Below are 23,589 nucleotides of genomic sequence, written 5' to 3' on the forward strand. Positions count from 1 at the left end.
CAAAAAAACGATGATTTATTTGTTAAGTAAGCTTGGAAATGCGAGAAACACCTTGTTTTTGCCTTATTTTGCTCAAAAATGTCTTTTTTATTGATTTTGAATGTCGAAATTTCATTTTTATCATTTATAAAATACATCAATCTGTCGGAAATTCCCTCAGCTTCAAAATGCATGCATTGGTTTTGCAAAAAACTATATTGTTTTTCCTTATTAAGCTTAACAATGCAAAAAAAAGCCATTTTTTGACCTAAAAAATTAAAAAAAAAAAAAATCCGCAACGTAAACCGATTTGGTTTTCAGTGGATTTTGGTTAGTTTTGACCCAAATAATAAGGAGAAAAAAAAATTTTCAATGTTGGTGAACTTTTCAATTAAAATCGTTCTAGGCGAACCGTGATTAGCTAACTATTGCTCGTTTATTCAACAGCAAGTGTAGTAAGAGACAGAAACATAGTGAAAGTGTTAGGCACTTTATAAAACTGCGAATTAACTACATAAGTTAACTATTAACTATTAATGTTTTTCTTTGGTTGTAATCACAGCTTTTCATTCACTGCACTTAAGCTCTCCGGTCTTCCTCTAAACAGACCTTTATTTTTAGCTTACTGAAACTAAAAGAAAGTACTTAGCACAAAAAAAAAAAAACATTTCAAGTCAGTATTCAAAATGATAACGGAGCTACCAACAAATCTCACGCCTTATATTATAGTAGGTATGTAGTACTGCCTTTCGCCAAGAGATAGCGCAGGCTTTACTATTTAAACATTCAGATACCTATTTTAATCCTACTGCTAGGCATACACTCTCAGACATAGAGCACCAAGTATATTGATGTATCTACTTTTTCTTCTGAGTTCTAAATCCACTAATATATTGTTCACTTTTCTTTACTCTTAGACAAAGAGAATCACGTTATAATGCAACACACTTTAATGACTATTTTAAAATTGTCTAATCTATGAAATTTTTATGCTGCTGCCATGGATGGATCTGCAGTACAACAAGAATCAAGTAAGCTTTGTAATCTTTGCTTTGATTTCGTGCTATTTATATTGTTATTATTGCCAATTTTAAGCATATACAGTGTTCCCACATATAATTAAAATTGTACTGTGTGACAATTGTATAAGGGTTGATCGTCAGAAATGGCACTGCTAAAATTCGTGTAAACTGCCCCCAAACCAATACAATGTAGTGTAGATGAAGCAAAAGCGTATCTTTCAGTTAGGCTCCATGGCTGAGTCTACTACCATATTTTTTGGTATCATGAATCATTTACTTTTATTAGTCTTTTACATCTACCTACACTTAAACATAAATGCAGATTTTTTTTTTGTCATTTTAGTATTGAATTACATGTTCTACGAATAAACAGAGCCTAAACGTTCAAGCATTATAACAAAAATGCCTTTCGCAGCCTCCTGCACTTGCGCAGTCGTCGACTCCTCGCTGCTTCATAGTATCGAAGATCCGAAGGCTAGCTAAAGGCTGTTTCCGGTAGTTGATGGCGAGAATAAGCGCGCATCACTTTTTTTTCTATCTTTTGTTTGTTTTGTTTTTGCTTGAAAACTTAATTAAATGCTCTGTTATCTGGTTCGTCATTTCTGGACACGCTGAACACTGCATTCTTGCTTTTTAGCGTGTTATTTTATGTATTTATTTTGTATATGTTCACGGACAACCTTATGTGCTTATATATGTCCTAGCGGACGATCTAGAGTTGGTATTTATTTATTGTTTTCCCGTAAGATGCGAACTTAAAAGCTTCAGTCATTTGGAAAATGCCAATTAGTTCTTACTGAATTAGTAAATTATGTAAGGCGGAGAACTTGGCTTTAATTGAAAAAGAAAATTTAACGGACAAATTCAATAGAATCTTCGTCTTTCTTCACTCTATACGAAAATTAAAACTAAATGATGTAGTTGTAATCTCCGTTTGAGGATACTTGATGAGAAATTTACGCGTAATTTTCAAAAATAGTTTTCTATGTATTTCTGTCAGGAAATTAAATGAAAAATGATTTTTAGATATCTCTGTTAAATTTTGACTGCAAGGTCTTCTGCGTGAGTCATCTCCCAACATGTTCTGTGTCTCATGACCTGTATTTGATGACCAAGATAAGTCCAATATTCGCAAAATCTTGTTACGTGAAATTTTAGTGAGATAAAATTGAAGAATCATTCTTGCCATAGACCTACCCATATAAAACAATCACGCTACGCTACTGTTTATATAATACAATTTATATAAAATTAGGGGGAACTACAATATTTATTATCTTAAAACTTTTTTGTTCTAGTTTATAGACTCACTGAAGCCTATTTACAACAGTGTAGATCTGACTAGTGTCGAATTGTTGGATTCGGACTTAAATCCACGGGAGATTAACAACAGCCTTCTGAATGATGTAAGTTCTGTTAGGTTTACTCAGTCCAACTAGTTTTGATAAGCACATATATTTATATATAGTTGGTCTAATTTGAGAAGTGTAAACTATTCACTAAAGACCAGAAGCATGTCACGGCTTCATTCTATTTAACTCTTTTTTACAATTGCTAAAACATGACATTGATTTTATTTTCAGTTACGCAATGATATGATTAATCAGAAGGAAGGCGAGACGGAGCTGAAAGTCAAAGTGCATTATGACAATATGGTAAGTGGAGAAAAATTTCTTATAGCGTCTGTTAGGGAAAAAAAAGTTATTAGTTAATTTAAATCGATAGTTATCCTACATAAAAGTTCAGGGAGACTCTAAAACCCGGCATAACTTCCTCATGATGGATTTGACTCTGTAAATCGTCTCGGCTTGTACCGCCGAATTCAGTTGATACAGCCTAGGTTTCTGCTCAATTTATCAATTATTTTTTTAATATTCTCTATTTCTTGCGATATCGTTTTTTCAAAATGTTATCTAGCTGCTCTCCAAGTGGGTCTCAGAGGGATTAGTGTCGACAACCAGATTGTTAGCTGCTTGCCCTCTACTAAACTGTGACTTGTAGTGTTTTCAAACAAGTTAGCTCTTCCAAACAGTTTATTAACACTTAAAATTAACTGCATGGCATTCTGATTAACATATAACCTGCATCAGTTTATGGCACATCTCGTCACAAACTCAGCCACACTGTCCACACCACTAACCAGGGTTTAATCGGGCCCGATATATCATACAGGCGGTAGAACTGAGATCCGTAAGGCATATTGGAAATCAAAATGTGGTTTTTCATGCATTTTCTATTTTACGGTGGTTGTTTAGTATGTAGACTATTCACTGGTAGCTAAATTCCAGATTCTTCATTCTCCCCATACAGGCGGCTTCTTTGGCTATTAATTTTGTTGGTCTTTCTTTGGTGTTTCACCGTCAATACATAATAGAACCACCCAACAAATCACACGTCGAACATGCCTTTAGCTAACAAAACGAAATTTAGATTATTTCTGGTGTTTTTTATTTATTTATTTTAACTCATGACTGTGAGTACTTTTCCAGAAACGTGTGACCACACGGCGTAATAAATACTTTTATCATCCTATTGAAGGCACGCCCTTTTCACTCGGCTTAGCCTTACCGGATGGTTACGGCTTGTACGAAGTGGAGGCACAGGAGGAGATTAAACTTAGCCACGTCAATGGTAAGTACATTACAGCTTCTGGATTGATTTTTGAGGGGACGGGTATGCACAACAATAAACCCGCTAGAATTACTCTTTTTTCTAATCATAACAATTAAAAGTAAAAAATTCTCTTCAAACATTTATTTTTCCTCAAAAATTGAATGGACGAGGTAGGATGTAATTGTTTTTTTTTTTTTTTGCAAGCTTACATAAAGAAAATCAGTCCAGCAGGCAATGCGCCTCTTCTGGAAAAAATAGTTCAAGTCTAAGCCATAGGCTTTTACGTTGGTAGAAGTATTACGAAATTTAAATAAAATTGATTCAGTCGTAAATCTGCACTGATCTGCACAGATTTTCCTAAACTTTTAATTCCAGCAATGCTTTTAATGTTTTTTAACGTTAACAAAATAAATTATCTTTTCAGTGTTCACAAAAAGCTCCTTGAGAGAAGTAGAAACACAACAGTTTATTCAAAATATTCACAAAACAATTAATTATTCTGGGAGTGATCACATTTAGGTGCGCAAAAAATTAAAAAAAAAAACAGTTTGAGCCATTCCAGTAAAATTCTTGAAAATTAAAATCACATCAATAAACTCGCCCCTCTGGTAAAGGGGTGAATGTATTCAATTTAAATGTTTAAAATTAATCCATTGAAAATCTTCAAAAAATTCTGTGTATTGAATATTACAAACGAGTTTGTTTTTTTACAGTTACCGAGTATTTTAAAGGAAAGAATTGGCGAGTACACCCAGAATGGTGAGTCTAAAGATATTAACTCAATTTTTTACTAGCTCAAGCACAGTATCGAAACTTGACGAAAGCTATTTTGAATTCCACTAGGTCAGGGGTCGGCAACCTTTCTCAAGTAGAGAGCCATTTTTCCTTAAATAATTTTAATAAATCTTACCAAGAGCCGCAAGGATGATAGTGTACAAAACTCTGTAGATCATTTGTATTTTCACAAATTATGATTTTATGATATTCAATAAAATTTAAATGTTTTATTAATGTATTTTCACATATTGCAAAGTAAATCAACGAATAAATAATAACTACACCTGTAATTGAATGAAAATGGCGGCAGTCTTTTATAATTACATACTGTATTTTAAAATAATTCTATTCAACTTCAAACCTATCACATTTAAAATTCTTTTTGGAAAAATATCTTTACTTTAATAAATGAAATTTACATTTGTTTCAATAAAATTGAAATATACAATATATTTTGGACAGGCTGAAGAGTCACAAAATTTGGATAAAAGAGCCGCGGGTTGCCAACCCCTGCACTAGGAGATCGTTTCATTAACCAAATATTTTATAATTGTTGTAAAGAGGCGTAATGTAATTGCCGTCACCATTTGTTAAGTAATGAACAGATCGCAGTGACTTAGCACAGAAGAAAATGTAATACATTTGATTCGGAAAATTATTTTTATTATTATTTTTAACAGATAGACTAGTAATTATTCATTATGAATGAATCCTAAATGTCAAAACCGTTTTTTCCCTCTTCTACTGTGAACCGACTTTATTACTTTTTTAACAAAATAATGCACGGTCCAATACTTCGAAATTGACCCGATACAAAGTTCAAGCATTCGAATTGGATTAATCAAAATTTTCGACATCCAACTTTAGATCCAATGCCGTTACCATTCTTTAGAAGCAAATAATTATTGAACTGTAACTTCCTCTTAAATTCTTTATTCTGCAGACTCGAAGGAAATAAGTTATTGTTCGGAACAAGTAATAATCTGATAGTGCTAAACCGGCAGTTTGCTAGATATGGTAAATGTTTAAAAAAATACGTATTTGTTTTTAACTCACCAGTTGAATGGGTGGCACAGTATGGATTCAGCCAACCTATAATTGATTATTATAAATTTCCAGGGTTTACTGCGAATACAATTACGCTAATGAGCATAAATTTAGCTCAGCGGAGGAGCAGGTACTGCACTTCCTGTCCAGGACTAGACGTCCTGCCTGGAAGTGGATGTCTGTGCGTCCCAGATCACCATCACGCCCTCATGAAGCAGGTAAAACTTGACCAGCAACTAGAAATTATTTACCAAGTTTATAGTAATTTATAATATATTTGTTCGTTCTATCTATTTGCAGGACAAGGAGGTACCAAGAAGATGGAACGAGATTCACACTACTGTAAGTTTATACCTACCGCAAGTCAGGTTGATTTATTTATGACTCACTAGCTCAGAGTTTGTGTTACTAATTTTTTGAACCCTGAACTAATTTGACTAACGCTCGCACTGAATGCATGGAGCTCAATAAATTATTCTTAATGATCTATTATTCAGGCGATCGCGACTTAATGCAGTCTCTGGTATTCGACGCGATGGTCACCCAAGGGCTGGAGACTGCTGGACCCTCCAGTCTTAAGGAAGACAAACAGTAAGTAAATATTAAAAATCTCGTAAAAAATTAATAAATTAAGTTACAATAAACTAGGTCACACATTCACATCTTAATTGATAATTTTGTCTGTTGCTGTGAAAATGCTGCTGCGTAGAAAAACAGGCAAATGTAATAATGCCTGTAAAATGCTCCCAGTTAGTACAATGTACGATACATATCTACCCGCTGTATAATATTAACAGCAATTAGATCCTTGTTCTCTGAATTGTTAAACTCTATATCTGGCAAAAAGTACGGATAAACAAGCCTCTAAACAGCTATAATCAGATAACTACAATTTAGAGAATCTCCACCTTCATAAAGAGAAAATAATACATGCCTCTAAATTCATACAGTAAATACAATAGACAAATCTATTATCTATATAATATTAAATGAAAGCGCAACCTTACCTGTAATGTGACCCATTACCAGTTCAACTTTACAAGAAAAAAAGATTTTTCTGAGTGTATTTGCCATATTTCTTTCAAGTCCAACGGTTCCAATGATTTTCTTAAAGTTTTTTGTGCTAAAAGAGAGCGCAGACAAAATTATGAAACGGTTGCCTCTACTAAACTTTTTTTTTTAATATCGGTGCAAATTTCAAACAATAAATTGACCTGGCTTAATTGAGCTCAAATGTAATATATAATTCAGAGTACTTAACAAAATCATTTAACAAAAACAATTGTGAAAACACATCCACGCAATTTGCAAACTAAAGCTAGAAAATAGTTTTATTTTTTGAGATGGATCTCACCTTTTAAAATTGATGCTCAATTGAGATTATATTGGTATTTTTTTGTTTTGTTTTAGATATTAAAATTATTATTTTGGAAAATTTTACACCACTTTTGTTTTTTTCTTTCGAAAATGTGCGTATTTTTTGTTTTGTTTTTAAATCCAATTGTTTTAAAATGGTTAATTTTGCATATCTTGATAAGAATCTATCAGTCTTGGTTTAACTTAGCTTAAACTGAAAACAATACCCAAGCTACACTTCTGACTCTAATCAGGCTAGATGGGTTAAATAAAGGTCCTACTTAAAGTTTAAAAAACATATTGTGTCAAATTGACCTATTTTCAATTGACACAAATATTATCGCGCCAGACAGACTAGTGAACAATGTCTTGGAGGCTGGAGGTTCTCAAACATTCTGTCCCAACTCACAACCTCAACGAATTATTGCTACACACCATTACTACGCTACGCCTTGCCCGAGTTTTTAGTCGTGAAGACATACTCAGAATAGGAAATCAAATTAAGTTAAGAATCTCTGATTTTATCCGTTGTAGCTCGCATATTTCTTGTATGTCTGGCCGGTTTTGGACTTTCATCCATCATCAGAGGTGGATGAATCAGTTTGATGTAGAGGAATTTGACTTTATTTACATCACCGTCTCACACTACACTCGCTGACTGAATGAGGAAGGTTACATGGGTTGTATGTGTTATTCAAAATGTTATTGAATCGTTAAACATTCAGCAAAAATAATGAAATGAAATTAATGAAATCTAGTAATCTTTTAAAGATTCTGTACGTTTAGTGTCTGCATAGTTTTAGAATTGTATAGTTGAAATTCCATTTCATATGGGGGGAGGCGCCCAAATTTAAGCAAAATCACGAATTTTATGCTTAATACGGAATTATACTTATTTCATACGTTCTGATTATTTCAAACGTATAGAACCCTTTAAACGTTTTCCATCATTTTTACAAAATATTTTACAATTCATTGACGATAAAATCAAGAATATTAATCCAGCAGTTCGGACCTAACCATATTTTTAATCAATAATATAAAATGAAAAATTATTCAAACAAAAATAGATAATATTCAATACATTTAGGTTGTGCAAGTTTAGTAAAATCATATAAGCATGTTTCGAAAACGAAGATGAGTTGTCTTAGAATACAACTTGATACATGCCTATGCCTATGCTTTAGCACAATCCATTTTAATTGGCTCTCACAATTACGGGGATACCTGAACTTTTGCTTATCACCAAATGGGTTTATTTTCAAGAAGGGGATGTCAGTGCACCATTAAGGTTTTGGGCAAAACTTGTCCTCCAAACCCTCACAAGCCGTAACTCCCGCTTGGCCTATTTATTAAACAGCAGCTTTGGACACACCCAGCTAATAAGTAGAATGCTTATTTATCTATAAATACTCTGGCCAGAATGGTGAAAGCTCACAATTAAGTTGGTTTTTAATTAGGAATGTGCCATAGCTAGCTTATCTGATTATTGGTACAATAACCATAGTGCAATTTAGATAAAATTTAAATCAAGAAGAATCGGCCAGTCATTTACAGTTGTAGATTATGTAAACAATTGAAATGGACGAAATTTACTATTTTCTGTTGGCAGAGGAGAGAAGCTCGATCCATTAAGTTTAGAAGATGCGCTATTTAATAACCTTCATTCGTACCTAGCTCTTAACCTAACAAGACCAGTTAAATTGCAAAATTACCATTTTAAAACATTTTCTGTTTGAAAGCTAATCTGCACTAATCACTAACCCGTTTGTCTATCTCCCTGCACTAGCCCTATCGCCACTTTGATGGCTCTCCTACACAGGTAAACTATAAAAACACTCAAACCCAACCACGAATTTTTGAATTGAAATAGTATTTGATGAACCAGAATATAACATTGTATTGAAATGTGCAATTAAAAAAAAAAAAAAAAAAATTGGCAAAGTCTTCTGGTAGATTGCTTTAACAGAGATAGTTTTAAAGACATAATTTTGTTTGCCCACAGGTTATATTAATGCATTTTGAGAAAAACAATGACTATTTTCTTTCACAGTACTTCCATTGATCATAAAACTTTTGTGGATAAGCATATCTTTGCAAACGCCTTATTTTCTTAATTTATAGTATATTAAGAGTCATTATTTGTATTACACCCAACTCCAAACAATAAACAGCGTACAGCTAGTGAAGCTACTTTGTTCATTATGTGATGTCCAAGGGCAAGATGCTTTTGACCAGCGTACTGCCCATCAATGTTTTTAAAAAAGGTTATATTGGTGGCATGCTCATATAAAGAAAGACCAGTCCATGGCTACCATGACGTGACTTTGATGAGGATTTACGGGAAAAGCTGCCTAAGCAAACCCTAACATAATTACTGCTACACTGATCGGAGGATACGGTTAAATAATTGTTTCTACGAAAGGAGATAAAGTGTACTAGCGAATGAATTTACACCTCCAACTGTCCACCAACACAGTGAACTTGTTAATTTGCCGTTAAAAAGAATAAAAAAAACTCCATATTATGAAACTTTTACTAAAGCATATGATATGAGTTAACTTACCAAGAAGTCAGTGGTTTGGATGGCAGTATTAGGGCATTTCCAGTTAATGCAAGTGAAAAAATTGTGGAAAAGTTATTGTTGCTTTCATTAATAACCCCACCTTATCTCCACGAGTTTTTTTATTTTCTTTATTGGCGTATAATTATTGATTTAGGCAAGAAATCCAACTGTTTGGAAAAACGTTTACCTTAATACACAGTCAAAATCTATCAGTTACAATAGTCTGCACTCACAACTTTACTGTACCATTCATAAAGGACATAAACATTGTTTTGTTTTTTTTTTCTTATTGAAAAACGTTTTTTCTGTTATACATCCCATTATTTTAGAATTTGAAGCTTTATGCCCTATTTTAAGCATTGTTGATTATACGGTATCTTTTGTTCCCAAGTTAAGTTCTAACTGTTGAAATCTAACAACAGAAATTCACCAGAAGACTAAGCATTTTTTTTTTTTTTTTTGATCAAGGGATATTTATTGTAAAATTTATCTTACTGATATGTATTTCTTACTCAAATTTGTATTTTATAGTTTGTAAGAAATGGATAGGATTGTAGATGATGTATTATTGGGTAGAAGTTTGTATAAAAAAGTGTGATCACCTTTGAACAATACTGTCTCAGTTAGCTGGACTGCTGTAGAAATTAAATTTACTCCTCTTACGCTTAAAAAGGAAAAGATCTGTCAAATTTTGCGAATTGAGGTCCCTTGCGTATAAAAATGTGTTTCTCAGACAATGATCTACATTTGTAGCGGTGAGCTGAGAGCTCTATAGCTCAACAACACAACATGCTAAGTAACATCAAGTTTGAGCGTTCTTTAAATTTTCAAGACTGTTTTTTTTGGGGGGGGGGTTGTTTAATGCTCGGTTTAATCGGTTTATGAAACAATCTGTGCGATTAAAAATGTGGGAATTGAATCTAGAAATGGGTTTTTGTGCATTAATATTTCAAAACATGCAGTAACGTCAAAAATGCCATTTACGACTTTATGTAGAAAATGGGTAAGGCTATATAGCCCTTACAGTTCTGCAGGTGTTTTCAAGTCTGCATCAAAACATATAGAGAATACGATATGATAATCAGTCTGGTTTTCGGAGTTTTACTCTGTTCTTAACTCTGATAAATAAATTAGTCATCGACCGACTTCAACTAACAATTGAAGATTTAGTCAAAGTCGTCACAAAATTTTATGACTCAATCTTCAATCATTAATCGTACTCTAACTTCGGTTAATCTAGTCATGAGAGTTAAGAATTAGTTGTGACTAAATTTGCCCATCCTTGTTCGTAGAGACAGTTGGTCGAGCTCACTTATAAAGAGCTAGTTTCATATTAGCTTAGGTTCCCAAATCTGTTAAACGTTGAAAGCGATATATCTAGTCGAAATTCATTTAGAAAAAAATTGTTAGTGACAGCTATGAGAATTGAAGTGAGTGGTAGCCGGATGAGTATTTCATTACAAAAGTTTTGGTTTCCTGGATTGGAATTAACATCTAACTGAGATACTGAATTAATTTTTGTCTCAATAATTAAGAAACCTTAAATTACTGGTTATTTTTAAATTTTATTTTTTACGTAAATTTCTTATTTGTTGTGTTTTAACAATTTTGTACAGGATGGAGTTTTTAATTTTTGTTTACATGCTGCCAGGAATTTTAAAACATTTTTTTATTAATTATTGTAAATAGTAATGTGATAAATTATAACTTAGTGCAAGCATAAATACTGTATCTAATTAAGAATACCGAAATAAATTTTTCCTGAGGTGAAACATTCCTGCACTCTTTAATGAATGTGTTCACAATTCTCACAAGAAATGCGCCCCAATGTACCAAGAACCAGAACAGTGTGAGCTCACTAATTTAAGCATCTCTAAGTAAATTAACTCAACCAGTTGGTGGAACAATGATGCAGCCGAACACTCTTTTAGTGTTTTAAAGGCTGTCTCAGTCTCACAATCTGTGAATGTAATATAATTTCTAGAAAAAACCGCGGCAACAGTTATGTTATAGTATTTATGCCCGCTTAAATATCAATCCAACTTAAAATGCTATTTTTTCGCTTTCTCTTGGCAAAGGGACATAGTCCCTTTTTTAATGTAATATATTTTTGAAATAAAATTGTATTAATTTCGAATTTTACAATAATTTGTATTAAACATGTATTTTAAACGAATTCTAACATCTTCATGTAAATTATAATTTAATGATCATTAATATTTTAACATTGTGTGTTATTACTGGGTCCGTTTGATCGTTGTAATACGGGCTCAGTGAAACGGTCTATTCTAGACCTTGATCTAGCAACTTGAAGCATTATCTAGTGCAGCATTTCTCAACATTTTCCTCTTTTCGGAAGCCACGCTGTAGGAAACCCCTCTATTCGGATAATTATCATGAATTCATTGGTGATTAGGAAAATAAATAATAGATTCGTTCATATAATTTATTTGTAATTTTCAACAGAATGGTTGTATCTAAGTCTCTGTTGCTTAAATAAAATGTCACTCAAAAAAATATGATTTTATATTTTGAAATATGTGTTCCGGCGGGGCCGAGTCGGGTGAAGCGAGCTTGTAACACTCGCGTGAAGTGAACTGGCAACACTGGCCCGATGTTAGAGAGAGTGTGTGTGTGTGTGTGAGGCGACCTCCTCCGCCCCCCTTCACCATCCCCCTCACCAACACGTGTGCCTATGTATGCGTAGACCCGTCGTTTCTTTCTTTGCTGCTAATAACAAGGGATTTAATCCTTTCCTGTGTGGCACTTTCAGTTTTTCTTGTTTATTTTAAATCTGTCTCTTGTTATCTTTAAGCCTTTATTTCTTTAAACCTTTTGTTTACACATTATTTTGCTTACTTATCACGTCATCGAACTGGCCCCCACTACCTTCTTGTAGACGATATGGTCCCCTCTCCTATCAGTGCCAGTTCAGTTTGCTACGAACCAGCTTGCATAGCGCAACTCGTGCATGTAAATAACCGTCAGTTTTCCGTTGCTACATCATTTCCGCTTGTGACCCCGCTACACTTCGCATCCGTGCGTTCCTGTTTAACTTTTCATGCTTCCAGTTTATTCCTAAACCTCATACCCCAGCTTCACCGTGCTAGACTGGCACACTACACCACATAACATAGTTATACACTTATATCCGTTTCCCTCCTTCCTCTTCTCACTACCTGACGCCGACGCTCTTTGCCCTAGCAGGGATCGTGGGCCCTTCACTTCCAGCCTTCAAAGGTAAGTGCTATTTTCGCTTGTCCTTTTTTTGACATTTATCCTTTGTTTCTCAGATATTCAGATCTCCCTCACTTGACTGCGTTCGCTTTGCCTACCGCCCTGGCATCCAGGTGTAAGCCTTACATTTTGATCCTTCGGGCCGGAATTTAGGAAGGAAACCTCTTCGTCGCCTCCCGCACTTACCCTTCCGCTTCAGAACTTATTGGCTAACTTCTCTCCGGGGATTCCTTATTAATTCTTTTCGCTCTCGTATTATTTGTTCTTTCACCATCTCCAGCGATGGCAAACAATAAGAACAAGCGGCTCCCTAGTGCATTGTCATACACGGTATTTGTCCGCTTAGTGCGCAGTGCCAGAATAGCGTTGAACGGCCACCGTGCAACCTTCTGCCAGAGCTCACAGGAAGCCTCGATGATCGCTACGCTGCGAGAACTGGTCGAGAACGACCACGCTGCCTTCCTGCAGCGCGCGAAGCCCTATATGGAGGCGGACCCGCTACCTGAAGGCCTGTCAGAGGAGCAGGTGATGGAGGGGGTTCAGCAGGTGAGGTCACTGCGCCAGCAGATCCTTTGCACCTTTGTGGACGCCTATTCCGCGGGCCCCTCCCCTGCCTCGCCCTACATCCGTGCGTGCCTTTTGCCTCAGATTCCCATCCCTAACTTTGATGGGGATATCCAGCGCTGGGTCGGCTTCAGGGACACGTTCACCGCGTTGGTTTTGAACCACCCAGAAGTCACTGACGTCGAGCGGCTACTTCACCTGCGCAGCGCCTTGCGAGGCGAAGCCTTGGCTACCATCCAACACATCCCCATAGGCGAGGGACAGTTTCAAACCGCCTGGGCTACGCTTCGCCAAGCCTATGACAACAGGCGGCAACTCGCTCAGCAGCTATTGCATCAGCTGCTGGACATACCTCCTCCCACTACCCCCTCATCTGCAGAGCACATCCAGATGGTGTTGTCTCAGGGCATGGCGTGCGCGGAAGCCCTGCTTGAGATTAAGGTACCAGATTTATCCGCGTTTCTGGTGTTCGCGTTGCTGGCGCGCCAGCTCGATAGCGAAACCTTAATCCGCTTTGAGAATGCCCACAGGGACGTGGAGTTTCCCACGGTGGAGCACCTCAAGGTGTTCTTGCGTAACACCCTACTCGCACTTCGGCTCGCCACTCTCCACCACAGCACCCCCACCCCATCTCACAAGGCTCCCTCTGCTGCCCAGGCCCCTTCGCGACCGTCCACGTCGACCCATGCGCCCCCCGCAACATTTGAGACTTCCACCGCCTCCTTAACGCATCGCCGGGCCGTCTTCCCGCCTCCTTCGGCGCTCCCAGCTCTGAGGGTCTATACGTGCGAATACTGCCATGGTGAGCACTCTATCCGCCAGTGTTTGGGGTTTAAGGCCCTTTCAGTGCCTCACCGCCGCGAATACGTCAGTCAGGCGGCCTTGTGCCGCAACTGCTTATCTGCGGTGCACTGCACCTCCGCATGCCGTTCCCAGTATCGGTGCCACTTCTGCGGGCGCGCGCACCACACGCTGGTCCACATAAACCGCCAAATCGAGGTCCCTTCTACTCGCCCGACAACCCCGAGGCGGCGTTCTTCTACTTCGCTATCCCCTTCGCCACGAGCTTCTTCGCTCCCCGCATCTGAGGAGCCGCCCTCCGCCTCGCTACCACATCCTAGTCGATGGGATGACTCCCCCTCGCCACCGTTCCATAGCCGATGGGATGACTGCCCCTCGCCGCCGCTTTCCAACCGATGGGATGACTGCCCCTCGCCACCGCTTTGCAACCGTTGGGATGACAGTCCCTCGCCATCGCTTTCCAGCCGTTGGGATGACAGCCCCTCGCCTCAGAGCGAGGCTACGAGCCCCGCGACCACCTGCGGTCGCGTCCGGGCTCAGCTCCCGCCCTGTCGACTGCCTCCTACACCCTGCTTTTCTGGCAACGCAATCCCGGACCCTACCACCGTACTCATGCCTACCGCCACTGTCCGTGTCTTTCACGGGGGACGCTATTACTTTACCCGCGCCCTGCTCGATTCGGGCAGTCATCAGACCATCATCACTCGTCGCTGTGCCCAGCGCGTGGGCCTTCCTTTGCTCCGCGCCAATACGGAGCTGCTCACTTTGGGATCTAGTCGCCGTGTGCGATCGCGTTATCGAACCACCTTCTGCCTCATGCAACACGCGGATCCCCCCCGGCTGTTGGTGCACTCCATAGTCCTGGACAACATTGTTCCCCCCACGCCGCACACGCCCTTTTACGAAGAGTGGCCTCATTTGCGCCGCTTGGCTTTGGCCGATCAGGCCTTCAATCAGCCCCAGGATGTCGACATTCTGTTGGGCAACGATATCCTTCCGTGCCTGCTTCGCTCTGGCCGAATCCCTCCCACCCCTCGCGCCCCGGCTGCATTCAATACCACGCTCGGCTGGGTACTGTATGGCCCTTATAAGTCCACTCTCGGACCGAAGCAGGTACGTTTTACTCTTCCACCTTCCGCGGACCGGCTTCGGGCCCGGTCAGTGGTTCGTCTCGCGTCGGCACCAAGGCCTCCCTCTCTCCTGCAATCTGCACCTTCTGGCGAGGCCTCTAAGGAGACCGCTGATGCCAATTCGGCGGCCCTATAGATTCAGCGCGTTCATAGCGCAGCTGCGCTCAAGTGCTGCCTCCCCTGTCCGATCAGTATCTAGTGAAGGAAGAACTTAAATGCCTTGTATGCGACGATTCTGGGTTTTAGAAAAGGTCCTAGAAAACCTCCCGCTCACTGCTAATGAGCACGCAGTTCATCCGCTGTTATGTGGTCGCTCTTACGTTCCGCTCTCATGAGTTGTAAGAGTCCCTCTCCTGCGACTGGAGCCAAAACCCCACGCTTCGCGAGGCGTACTTTGAATTTATGCGGGATTACATGGAGCGAGGCCACATGGATTCTGTCTCCCTGGAGGAGTTCCTCCCCTATGCAGCTTATCATATCCCGCACCATGTGGTCCATCGCCCTGACAGTCGCGGTAGTCTTCAATGCATCGTGTGCATCCTCTAAAGTTTGCTCGCTGAATTGACCTGCTTCATGTTTGACCCAAGCTCCAGGCCGCCTTCGCTACGCTCCTAAAGCGCTTCCGCATGCATCACGTGCTCTCCACGGCGGATATCAAACAGTTTTACCTCCAGATCATAGTGACACCTCTGCACCACACTACCAACGCATCATCAATTCCCATCGACCATCGTCGATTTCCGCTACGAGCCAACTTCCAATACGCTTCTCGTGTGTGTACACCACACCTGTTCTCCATAGCTACATTATTCCCACTTGTAACCCCGCATCCGTGCAATCCTGTATAACCTTGCTATCGCACGCTTCCAGTTTATCAGTTTACTCCTGAACCTCTTGTCCCCGCTTCTCCGTGCTAGACCCGCACACTACAGCATACACAAACACAACGTAGTTATACTCGCATATCCGTTTCCCCGCTTCCTCATTTCTCTACCACTGCTTTAGGCAGTGACGCTGACGCTGTTCGCCTTAGCAGGTATCTAGGGTCCTTCACTTTCAGCACCCACAGGTAAGTGCTATTTTCGCTTGTCCTTATTTTCACATTTATCCTTTGTTTCTCACTGCAGTTACATTCAAATCTGCTTCACTTGATTGCGCTCGCCTTACCTTCCGCCTCCGTATCCGGGTGTAGGCTCTCAGTGTGCGCTTACAATATGAACTACAGTTCTTTTTTACAAATAATTAATTCTAGGTCTGATTTTAGACAAACTAATTCGGATTTTTTTTTTTTTTCAAGTTAATAGGTATTTTTTTAGTAAACCTTTTCTCATTGTATGTGTTATATCTTTCCGATTTAACAGCATGTAGATTGAACAGTAATGACAAGTTGACGATATGCATCGCTCTGTTGTCTCAAGATGCCTACATTTTGAGATAGTCATGGAAATAAGATGCACATCTTTACTGTCTAATCAAAAATCAATCAAAGTCCTGTTCAGTTTTCTTTTCTGATTGCAATCAGGAGGCTTCTTTAACTATTTGGAATGGGGGCTGCATATATTGTTAGAGTGGCACCACAGCAGCCGATTGGTTCAGGCTCGGCATGCAAAGCAAAGATGTATTGTGTTAATATTTCAGTTCCTGCTCTTGACCTTGGATTTTATTTAGGGAATAATATAAGAAAGTTGAGTAAAGTATGTTAGCTATTCGCTTCCATCTGGTATTTGAACGTAAAATAATAATATGTGATTCATAACATTAACAGCAGGCGCTGAGATGCTCAAGCTAATTGTGAACCCAAAATTACGTAAAATTCCTAGTTTATCGGGAGACAGACATTGTCGTCATAACTTGTACGGTTGTCTAGTGAGTGCTAATGACACCAATCCAATCTATTTTGATTTAGTACTGGCATTCTTCATTTCTCGCGGAACCCAGGGTTGAGAAATGTTGGTCTAGTAACTCAAAGGCGTAACTTGTGACTTTTCTTGAGGTTTGGGATTTTACTTGGTCATCTTGATCTCAATTTTAGTAACTTTTAGTGCTTTTAGTAGTAATAACGATAAGGGACTTCAGTTTTCAACTGAGTCTATTTTCTTTACATTTATTTCCTATTGTCTTGTGAGACTAAAGTCTCTGTAAAAAGTAATCACTAATGTTAAGCACGAAGTGAGGTGTTGTACACAATATGCAACTGATCCAAAATTATATTTACTGTCGTGTAAAATGATAAACACTGACTCCTAATAATTGTATATTTTGGTAATGTTGGTTTCAGGCAGGGGTATCAAATGTTTGGCGTAACACTGTCATTCATAGCCACCCGAAGTGGCCTGCTCAGATGGCAACAGCATACTCAGAATAGTGTGCAGAATGACAGGTAAAAATAGCCTGTCGAGGTTACTGCCCTGAAGAGGTGTTCTTATGGTACGATACTTTACTTTGTTTTTGTGCTTTTAGATCTTTTGCCCGAGCTAATCGTCTGATCACGGACGAAGTTTGGTACAAACGAGCTGTGGAACAGTATACCATAGAACCGGACAGTTTTGTCTTCTCTGTACCATTTGATGCAGGTATGTAATGCATAATGGTTTTAGCTGGGGTGTATGTCCTTTCGAGCAAGTATGCTGCGAGCTTTAGCAAAGTTAAAGAGAACCCTATCAACACTGAGCCAGCATCCTAGCTAGCGGTTTGGTAGTCTTAGACGTGGAGTGATGAGAAGTTGAGAAAACAGTGTGCAAACATCCACTGCATGAAACATTTGTTTGATTAAGGTGATTTCGTTATATCTTGCTACCGACATAAGACATAAGCTGCGTGTGGTTGTACTTGTGTTGACTGATTTTCAATGGAGGCTTGAATGCGTTTATGGTCAATCAAGAGACGTTCATGGCACAATTGAAGGTATTATACCACACAATTAAATTATTACTGCTTCATGTGTAAAGATCGGTAGGTGAGGCTGAAGATGAAAGCTCAAGAATCAGTCTTAATGATTTTTTGATCGTAAATCGATCCAAAACACTACACAAGCTACTATCCACAGTAAAGAAGTGCCTGCCTGACTTAGGTGATTTCTGGTTTTGCCACATCTCTCCACAAAGTGTCCAGACTATGTATAGTACTGTAGTAGGCAAAGCAAAGTCGCTGGCTGGTACCCAGAGCATGAAGTGATTGGCTGATCAAGGTGATTTGGCCAGCTTGCCAACAGTTGTTAAAAAAATTTCGCTCGTCTTCTTCAGGCATGGTAATGAAATTCTAAATTTATACTGACTAAATTTACAGCTAATACTAAGTTTTGAATCCAGGTTCGAGCAGTAACACGCTAGTTACTGCAACGCACGCCATTTTCCTGGACTATAAGGGGAATAAGGCACCAGCAGCCGTCGTGGGCCTCCAGTTTCAACATTCCATTCTGGCCGAGCATTTTATAAACGCGACTTCTGGGGTGAGTCAATATGTTCTTTTAAGTGGGTTTTATAGTAATTTGTGTAGGCTTCAATATTACACATTTTCACAGAACCCACAAGTCTGTTCGTTCAGCTAGTTTCCGACTTAGAGTTTTACAAACAACCCTCACAAACACACACACATACAAATGTAAATTTACACACAGATAGAAGACTGTTTCTGATAACCATCAGCTCACATACCTGCAAATTGTTTCAGTGTACGGGCAATGGTTGTAAAAAGACTTGCGCTTCCGAAGATCTGGACTGTTACATTTTAGACAACAATGGCTTCATCATAATTTCCGAAAAGCCAGAACAGACAGGATTATTTTTTGGCCAAGCCGATGGGACAATTATGGATTCACTGGTGCAAGATGGCATTTACAAGAAAGTGCCTGTTATTGACAACCAAGGAGTTTGTTCAGACACCAAGTCACATTACAGTGACGCTTCCAGAACGCATTCAGTAAGTCTGCCATGATTAAGGACGAGGACAAATGTATATTGTGTGGACAAACGTTTGCTACGTGTATATTGAAAAGTTCTGAGGCCAGACCGTATAAGGTCAACGTAGGTAAACCTTAACAATGTGGACAAACTGGTTATCTAAGGCTGGGGATCAAATCAGTGGCGATACCCAACGTGTTTGGGGGGGGGGAGTGAGAATATACTATATTACCAGAGTATTCGGTAACCGTACCCTACACGATTGATATTATTGCCGATTTCCATTGATAATGACTATAATATTGAAATGAGGTTAGAACTGTTGATGTTATAATAGCGTTTATTTAAGTAATCATATAAAAAAGTTTTAAGATTAACATAGAGGTCCCATCTCGGCACCATTAAATGTTATCCTATTTTAACTTACAGTTAAGTCTTTATTTCCGAGATGAAGTTGCTCCATTTTTTTTTTTTTTTTTTTTTTCTCATAACGTTTGGAAATTTCTATGCTGACTTCTTAGAGTATTACTTAGAGTATGTGGCAATAATGTCCACGAATTTATTCAGTTAGTTACCAAATCACTTTTATCTTTCTTTTCAATTTTTTTCCCCCCCAACTGCCCTCTGTTATGGGAGCGCTAAAAATAAACTCGTTTTCAAGTCGTCGTTTACAAGCTAAAATCAAAATTACTCTGAATTCTTCAAAACAAAATTATATAAGATATACAAGAAAGATCATAACAATTAAACGAAATGATGTAAAATCTGTTTAAAACTAATGATCTACTGGTACCTAGATTTTTTTGTTTTTATAATGCGACATTTTTCTTCCTCTAAAGTAGGTAGTAGTATCGGGAAAGAGGATAATGTTGCTTCCTTCTGTTCCTAGATGCCATGGGAGATTGTAAGACGTTTGGTGCACTGGCTGTTCGCAAAGATGCTCTGGCTTTGTGCCCAGACACATATCTATTCTGTGCTTCAGTTCGACGTAGCCTGGGCCCAAGAAGATCTTGACGGTAAGTGCTATATATATATTAATCTATTAGGAAATTGAAAGTGCTAAGTCATTTCCACAGAGCACCTACGCGTTTTTTCAATAATTGACTCCATCGAACTAGGAAAAAATAAAAAATATGAATTTAAGTAATTGAAATTCCTGAACGCTAATTATGTTACTGAAAATTTCAGTTAAAAACTCAGATTAATATTACAACACTGACACTGTTGCGGTGGGCCAAGTAATCCAGAACACTCCCTTAAAAATTAATGTTCTGAGACGTCATAGCACCAAACAAAAGTTTGGTGAAATTCAAAAGTGAAAAGTGTGAAATTCACGACTAATTGAAGGCTACAATTTTAATTATGTTAATACAGGGTGTAAGAAAAGTCTACGATTTTCGTCTTAAAATTAAAAAAATATTTGCTTGCTTACTTATTAAGTTTAGAGGTATAAATTTAAATAGGTAATTCATTATTTTCTATCATTTGAAAGAATTTTTTTTGAATGCAATGCACGACTATCAGTAACTAAGTCGTAGTTCATCTTACGCACATTATACGATTCCTCCCCAAATTTTCCTCTTGAGGGGCCGGGCAAAAAAAAATTTTTGGCTTGATTTAATCCATTTTTTGCTTGTTCCTTCAGCTTTTCCGAAAAAGAACTCTCTAAAACGCCTTTTTTTTATTGCAAGACAAAATTCAAGACAAAAGAAAAGTCATTCAGGTTTCGAAGGGTTTTATGGACTTTAAGTCGGCGTGTGACTTGTTGAGAAATTAAGAATTCGCATCTACAGTTGGCGTCAGAAGGACTGTAGCTAAGGATTAGAACACTCTGGGCAAGCTAGTTTTTCTCATTAATATCCGACACTTGAAATTTTTTGAACTATTTTCTTGTATCGGCCTGTTGCGAATTCATTTATTTCGGAAAGTTTGGCAAGCATTGCAAAGTACACTTAAGCGTTAAAAAAAAAAAAAAAGAACGAATCCTTTTGATACACCCTAGTATTTTTAATTATAATAAACATAAACATGACAGTGAAAATATCAAATACTGAGCCTTAATTCTATAGAAATGGTAAAAAAGTGCATAAGCATAAGGTTTAGGCGCATTATCCGGCACACTGATCGGCTCAGTTCAGACTCATCAATGCGATACAGACATCTAACCTGAGGCATGAGTTTTCTTTAAGCAGTTTAGGAGCTCTGAGTGTTGAGTGCTGAGTAGGCAGACTGTAGCACGCCTTTAACCACTTAACCACTGCGGCGCCTGCATTTGTTGTTCCCCTTGAGTTACACTTGTTAAATAACAATGTTAGTTCTGCTTGCCAAGATCGTATTTTTACTTTTCTCTCCTTCACTTTGTAATGGTTTTCTTTAATTTGGTTTCATTAAGCAACATCAACTTAGAATTTTTGGACTGAAAAAAAACAACGTATTGATATTTGATTTCCAAATGGCGTATCTAAATCCTCGAGCAATATAGAAAAATATGAGACCCATGTTTTATCAAAATTTCATTAGACCTAGGTAAGAATCCGAATTATCCGTATCTTTTTCCACTTCTACATACTCTTGTTTCTATAGTTGGACCCTCAGCCTGGATAATATAGTCAGAAAATGTCTACTTTGTTATTGAATGGCAAAATCTCTACCATTTCTGTCATTAGATTTTAATTTCATTTTTTATTATGACATCTATAGTGCAAAGCAGTGTTCAAAATTCCTAGTATTTTATTGGTGAAAGGGAATTTCTCAATCCTTGACCATTTTTCTAGAAATAATGTACGACCCTTGGACGTTTTAGCGCATGAGAAGAGTAAATGTTGATTATCCATATCTCCACTACCACATTCTATTCGTCAAATGTCGCCTTTTCGAGTGCGCTATAATTAAATTATGGTTAAACCTTAATCATCTTATCGTGTTAAGGAAATAACTTTCTTAAGAAATCTTAATAAACCAACGCTAGCATTTTTAAATTTAATAATCCTTATCTTTCGTTCCTAAAAACCTTGTACAGATTGATCTTAATTGATTAATCAAGTTCATGATCTCATCCAACATTTATGCTAATACCGCCTCTTAATTTCAAATTTTAGAGTCGCTTGGACTCACAAATGGTAATAATCCGTTTTTTTTATAGAACTCACTTATATTTCGATATTTGATTGTACTTTATTCCGAAATGTCCTTTTATCTGCGCCAATTGTATTTCACCTTCATTTTTTTTTTTTTGCAGGGAGTAAGTAGTAATGATGAAATTGGGATCTCGATTATTTTTTGGGAATTTAACTACTAATTTTTTAAAATCCTTCATCAATTCTTTCGGCCATCTGAAAGAAACATGAAAATTTTAAAAGAAATCGAACTTTACTTTAGATTTAAGTGCTTCTAAGTAGTTGTGAACTTTTCTTACAATATTTTGGCTTTAAGGCTACTTAGAAGGGATGGTCTACCAAATTCCTTGTTGTACCTGCAGGCTAACGAAAGTGTTGAAAATTTGAATGTGTCAGTCATTATCAATAATGGTAATGTACTGAAAGGTATAATTTTCTTTGAAGAAGTTCCTGCAGTCTCAGAATGGTGTTTTCTTTTCGATGATAAGAGATATATGTAACAGTCATAACAGTATTTATCATTGACTCATTAATAATTTCAATTAGGTCTTTATTCGTTTGTCCGTAAACTTAAACTCTGTAAACTCTCCTAAACTTTCTACTAAAGATCTGGTCTAAATTATCTGCCATTTGTGAACTAGTTATCTATTAAAAGTAATCTTTACTATTTTCTGGCACTCATTCACACTGTTGGTGAGATTAGCTATAATCTATTCGGATTACGAACCCAACAACGAGGACTACGAAAGAGAGCCAGTGGAAAGTGAAGGAGCCGTGGGTGGAAGTGGTTCGCAAGTGAGCAATGGCGGCCATCACAGCGCTGACACCGGCACAGGTCTGTCTTAGTTTAAGTATTAGTAACCATACATAGCAGCTTCTCTTTTCTCCTCGCATAATAGTCTATAACATTCTAATTATATTAGTGCGCTGTTTAAAAAAAAATACCGTTAATGTATTCAATTTGTAATGGGGTGAGTAAAAAATTCGGTTTTTTTATTTTTATTTGTTTTATAAAAAAGTAAATGCTAATGTGCCCATTGTAGTGCAGCCATCTTTCGGCGAGCTGATGAAATTCTATGTCGATATCGTTGCTTAATCATAGCAGCAGGTTCTCGAACTAAAGTAGTGACATTTTTTAAATTGTTAAATTGCTGGTCTCGATAGAAATGAGCTATTGATCGGAACAAATGATCTGATGCCAGATCGGGGCTTAAGGAGAGGTAAACAGTCCAAATCCGATAAGTTCTTGAATTTTCTGCAGTTTCAGTTACGATGTATGGAGTCATTTATGATCCTATTGGAAAAGTACTCCTTTACTGTTCACATACATATGTCGGATATTCTTGAATCAAAACTTCACATAATCGTTTCAGTTATTCACTATAAAGGTAGGAATCATCCATTTTTGTTGTGCCATCGCGATAAATTCATAATAGATAATTCTTTCGTAGTTCAAAAAAAAATTTTTATTTGTAACTAAAC

At 37.8% G+C, this 23,589-nt stretch overlaps 1 protein-coding gene and 1 long non-coding RNA gene across 4 annotated transcripts in view; one reads left to right on the forward strand and one right to left on the reverse strand.

The window, feature by feature from the left end:
- Positions 1-23,589, forward strand: part of stol (voltage-dependent calcium channel subunit stolid) — a 49,997-nt gene that overhangs the window by 12,442 nt on the left and 13,966 nt on the right. Inside the window, exons 13-27 of one of the 3 annotated variants that reach the window (XM_074143321.1) lie at positions 996-1,010; positions 2,300-2,407; positions 2,585-2,656; positions 3,491-3,632; positions 4,328-4,373; positions 5,511-5,656; positions 5,739-5,780; positions 5,936-6,029; positions 8,584-8,616; positions 17,371-17,472; positions 17,553-17,665; positions 18,401-18,540; positions 18,762-19,010; positions 19,881-20,007; positions 22,811-22,942. In XM_074143321.1, the coding sequence (XP_073999422.1) occupies positions 996-1,010; positions 2,300-2,407; positions 2,585-2,656; positions 3,491-3,632; positions 4,328-4,373; positions 5,511-5,656; positions 5,739-5,780; positions 5,936-6,029; positions 8,584-8,616; positions 17,371-17,472; positions 17,553-17,665; positions 18,401-18,540; positions 18,762-19,010; positions 19,881-20,007; positions 22,811-22,942 (1,561 nt within the window). The remainder of the gene's footprint in view (positions 1-995; positions 1,011-2,299; positions 2,408-2,584; positions 2,657-3,490; positions 3,633-4,327; positions 4,374-5,510; positions 5,657-5,738; positions 5,781-5,935; positions 6,030-8,583; positions 8,617-17,370; positions 17,473-17,552; positions 17,666-18,400; positions 18,541-18,761; positions 19,011-19,880; positions 20,008-22,810; positions 22,943-23,589) is intronic. The other 2 variants (XM_074143323.1, XM_074143322.1) reach the window with 2 other exon arrangements.
- LOC141461891 (uncharacterized) lies at positions 19-7,437 on the reverse strand. Its single transcript, XR_012463064.1, has 4 exons — positions 6,793-7,437; positions 6,446-6,561; positions 5,448-5,674; positions 19-610 (listed from the first exon to the last, which is right to left on the reverse strand). It is a non-coding gene; the product is annotated as an uncharacterized lncRNA (long non-coding RNA).

This window comes from Rhodnius prolixus, unplaced genomic scaffold (assembly GCF_049639745.1).
Source record: "Rhodnius prolixus isolate KJV_2025 unplaced genomic scaffold, Rpr scaffold_12, whole genome shotgun sequence".
NCBI classification, from domain to species: domain Eukaryota; kingdom Metazoa; phylum Arthropoda; class Insecta; order Hemiptera; family Reduviidae; genus Rhodnius; species Rhodnius prolixus.